We start from the raw sequence: 4093 nt of genomic DNA, 5'->3' as shown, positions 1-4093 counted from the left end.
TACGCGGCCTCCGAGCGCGCCGCCTCCGCGCTGGGGCGCGCCCCCCCTGGCGCGCCGGCGGGCGGCGCCGCGCCCGACCGGCCGGCCACGGGCAGCGCCACGCAGCGCCGCGGCGCGGTGCACTGGAATTGCGAGCGCGCGGTGGACCCGCGCACGGGCCAGGCGGTGGTGGGGCCCATGGCCCCTGGCTCCTTCTGCAGCCAGTGCGGCGCGCTGAGCACCCCGGTCTGGCGCGCGGGGCCCTTTGGCCACAAGACGCTGTGCAACGCCTGCGGCGTGCGCTGGATGAAGGTGGCCAAGAAGGAGTATGCCAAGGTGGTGGCGTGACGGCGGCCGCGCATCGGCGCCCCCGCTCAGCCCATTTTTACGCACACCTCTCCCCCTGCCCTGCTGCCTGCCTGCCGACGCTCTCTCCCAGCTGCTGCGTGCCGCCCCCCTTCCCTGCCCCTGCCTGGCCAGGCTGTACAGCATTCCCTGATGCGCGGTTGCCAGGGTTTCCTCGTCCACCACGCCGTACGGGACCAGAACACACTTTCCCCGACATCGATGTTCGGATCATCCCCGCCCCCAGGCCCGGATCGCCCACACATCGATCAATCTCGGTGGGTACCTTGCCATGCTGGCACGGCGCAGCATCGTGGCCTGGGCCGGTACGGGGTCCCGGGCCCTCACCCTCGCCACCACCCAGGTGCCTGCCGAGCAGATCGCCGCGCTGAAGAGGCAGCTGAGCCTGGGCCTGGAGTCGTGCTCATACGTCGTGGAGTCGTCGGTGAGGGAGGGGTAACAGAGTATCAGCATGGCGGTGGCATACGCGAGACGTGGCGACGTGCGATTGCCCATGCCGAAATGACGCTCGCAGGAACAGCTCATGCTGGAGACGGATCCCTCGGCACGAAATCCCAGAGCCTACTACGTGTCGTGGTACCAGCGATTGGCACTGGATCAGCTCGTCAGGGGTCTGGATCTGCACCGCTCCCTCCAGCACCAGTACGGCGAGGGCATGGTGGAAGGGATCTTGAGAGAAAAGGGCCTGAGAGTGCTCCTGGCAGACTGCCTCCTGGCCCGGGATAGACTGAACCTGAAGCTGTCACAACCTGACAGGCTTGATCTGTAGGATCAGCGGCGAGTGGCAATGCTTTAGGTTTACATAAGATTGACTGATTTGTGACATGACTGAGTATCCTGCAACTGAACATCTGGGGGAAAACTGTGTTCCCACTGTACCTGTGATTGTACCGAGCCAGAGATGTTGAGCGCTCTGCACAACCAGCGCCCACCTCGGGCGGCTTCAGTACAGCCAGGGGAACAGGGCCTTGCGCCTGCTGGGGTAGCTGGGGAAGCGTCGCCTGTACCACGCCTGCGTCATCCCAGCTGCGAGGACCAGGTTCGCTGCCTGAGTGGGATGGGGACGGGGAGGATCGGAGGCCACACAGTCTTGATCGCATGTGTGCGTCTCCACTGCACCCCGGCATGCGGCTCATACCCATGCATGCACCTTCTTCCCCCTCCATGACTCACCACCCAGGCCAGAATGAGCCAGGCCAGGGGGCGTTGCGCCCCGATGAGCAGCCCCAGGCCGGAATAGATGACGATCTCTGCCAGGTAGTGCGGGCAGGACACCAGCTTAAAGAGGCCACCTGGGTGATAGGGGGTGGCACACGGTGTGGGACGCACTTGGAGGGCAGGGAGGCGCCGGAGTAATTGCTGGTGGGCCACAGTCCGGTGCACCGTGAGCAGAATCCAGAGATTGTCAAGTAGCAGCATCTTGTCCACCTGTCTACTACCCTCCCAGCACCCCCCAACTCAAAACCTTGCGTCAGTCCCTCCCACCTCGTGGGATGCGATATGTTCCGCTTTGGGTGCCCCGAGAAAGGTTTGCCAGCAGCCGGTGCGAATGGAGCTGCAACAAGTTCCCCGCGACAAAGGCGAGCACACCCTGGATTAGGGGTGGGACACGGGCATAAGGCTGCAGCAGTAAGTATTTCATGCATGCAACCAGCGATGGATGCAAGGCAGCTTCCCTGCAGCCTCCAGGCATGCTCAACATGAATGCGGTCCCTCCACCTGCCCGCCTCACCAGCCACTGCAGAGCACTGAGCCTCGCAAGCGTCGCCTCAAGTGCAGACGGGAGGGCGCCCATCATTGCTCCCCTTCCTAGGAGGCTCTCCAAGCCCCCGTCTGCCAACCTTTGGAGGAGCGCTAGGGGCACAAGGGTAGCTGGGACGACCAGGTAGTAGCTGCGGGGTGGAATGAAGGGGGTCGTCGGAGTGGTCAGTGCATTGCGGCTGTCAGAGGGCCCGATTCTGTATTGAGGAATAACCCACGCACTGCCTGCGGACCCCTCACGCATCAGACTACCGAGCGCTGAACCCTCATCCAGCCTCACCTGATCCCATATAGGTATGCTATGCCGTGCATGCGGGCATTGGGAGGATACTGCATGATGAGCACCGTCTCAAGGTATCTCCGCACAAGGTGGACTTCCAGCAGGCACAATGCCAGCAGGGACACCTGTGTTTGAGATGGGGAAAAGGGGGGCATGGCGTGGCAATTATCCGGATTGAACAGTTAGCTCACGATGTTTAGAGAAGTAACTACATCCTCATGGCCAAGGCCCCGCAAGCTCTGCCATCACACCCAACGCAACCTTCAGCTAGGTCACACCATGGCACCAGAATGTTCATACCAGCCTTAGCCACGCTCCACGGTACCTGGGCCTCCCATGCTGCCTGCGATGTGCCAGTCCATAGTTGTTGCATCACAGCCCAGATCACAGGCACAGACCACACTGAGCCCAGCGCATAAAAATGTGAAAACCACTTTTGTGGCACAGTCCAGTCCTGCGCATGACAAGAAAGACGGCGGACTTGAGGGACCGGGAGCGGGCACTGATCGAACATTGCTCTGCCCACCCCCGTCCTGCCGCTCCCCTCACCGACAGTGGACCAAAGGCCTTGTGGGGCTTCATGTCTACAAGCTTCCCACGGCACGCCGACAAGATTACTGCAGCCCTGTGGAAAGGGAGGAGGTGCTACGAATTGTGAGCACGATGGGATAGCTCTGCGGGCCTCTTTACGTCATGCAATTGGACGGACAGCCTCGACATTCGTGTTGCCTCCAGGGATGCATGATGGTCGGTGTATCGCTGGCTCACCTGAAGCCAGCGAGGCCGGGTAGGGGCAGCAGCGCCAGTACTGCAGCCATGGTGCACAGCACCCAGTACAAGCGCAGCAATGAGGGCAAAATCGAGAATGCGAGCAAGAAGACATCGTCGGCGATCGGCATCGCGCGGAATGTGTATTGGGTCGTGCCAGATCACTTGGTGCCCAGTGCCAAATACAGGCGACTTGGGGGTGATAAATACTGCTTGCGGCCAGATTCATTACTGGCCTATTACACCCGATTGATAGTGCCAATCTCGAGTCTGGCCTTTCGGTTTCCAAATGTGCGGGGGGAGGCGCAAAGTCGGTGCACGCACAGCGCGCCATGAGCGTCAAGGAGCCAAGAGAATGTGTATCTGAGTCCGACAGTGCCCATCATCAAATCCAAAATCATGCCATAGATACCTGCGTGTGAGTTTTTGCGTTGTAGACAGCTTGCGTGGGCCGGTCGATAGAGCACTTCCCTCGGCTGGGCGGCCCCCTGCGGCATCCTCACAAGGAGCCCAGCAGGCATCCATGCTGAAGGAGTCGTTGGAATCCCTGCCCTTGTTGGGCCAAGAGGGCGACGTCAGCTTTCGGGGGGGCAGCGTGCTGGGCCACAATGATGGATCGCCCCGATCCCGCAAGGGCGTGGTGAGTTTCGCGGACACAGGCTCCTTCCACGGCGGGCGAGCTGGGCTCCGCGTGACCGCCCGCCAGGCCAATGCCGCAAACCGTGCGCGGTGAGGTCTGAGGATTTTCGGCCCGCGCATGGCACGGCGCCCGGGAGACGCCATGCCGGATTAAGGCACCGGGCAACCATGGGGAATCCGGGGCCGGGACTGCCTGAGGAGGGCAGCACTTGCCGCCTGGAAGCTTCCCGCTTCAGATCTTAAGAACTGTGCTTGGAACCGTGACTCATGCCCTCCCCCCCCCCCCCCCACGCTGCCTCT

General features: G+C 62.0%; 2 protein-coding genes across 2 annotated transcripts; one reads left to right on the top strand and one right to left on the bottom strand.

Moving 5' to 3' along the window:
* Window positions 1–477: 477 nt before the first annotated feature.
* F751_0035 (hypothetical protein) lies at window positions 478–1071 on the top strand (the record flags this gene model as incomplete). Its single annotated transcript, XM_011398008.1, has 1 exon — window positions 478–1071. One exon carries the CDS (start codon window positions 478–480, stop codon window positions 1069–1071), a length of 594 nt encoding a protein of 197 aa, XP_011396310.1.
* A 217-nt stretch (window positions 1072–1288) lies between these two features.
* On the bottom strand, window positions 1289–3285 carry F751_0034 (Polyprenol reductase 2; the record flags this gene model as incomplete). The annotated part of the gene is made up of 7 exons (XM_011398007.1): window positions 1289–1393; window positions 1519–1637; window positions 1831–1936; window positions 2078–2237; window positions 2387–2511; window positions 2936–3011; window positions 3155–3285. 7 exons carry the CDS (start codon window positions 3283–3285, stop codon window positions 1289–1291), a joined length of 822 nt encoding a protein of 273 aa, XP_011396309.1.
* Window positions 3286–4093: the final 808 nt, after the last annotated feature.

The sequence above is a fragment of the Auxenochlorella protothecoides genome, assembly GCF_000733215.1.
Source record: "Auxenochlorella protothecoides strain 0710 contig157, whole genome shotgun sequence".
In the NCBI taxonomy this organism is placed as follows: Eukaryota; Viridiplantae; Chlorophyta; class Trebouxiophyceae; order Chlorellales; family Chlorellaceae; genus Auxenochlorella; species Auxenochlorella protothecoides.
Note: the sequence above shows the minus strand (reverse complement) of the source record. Positions and strands in the feature narration are given on the sequence as shown.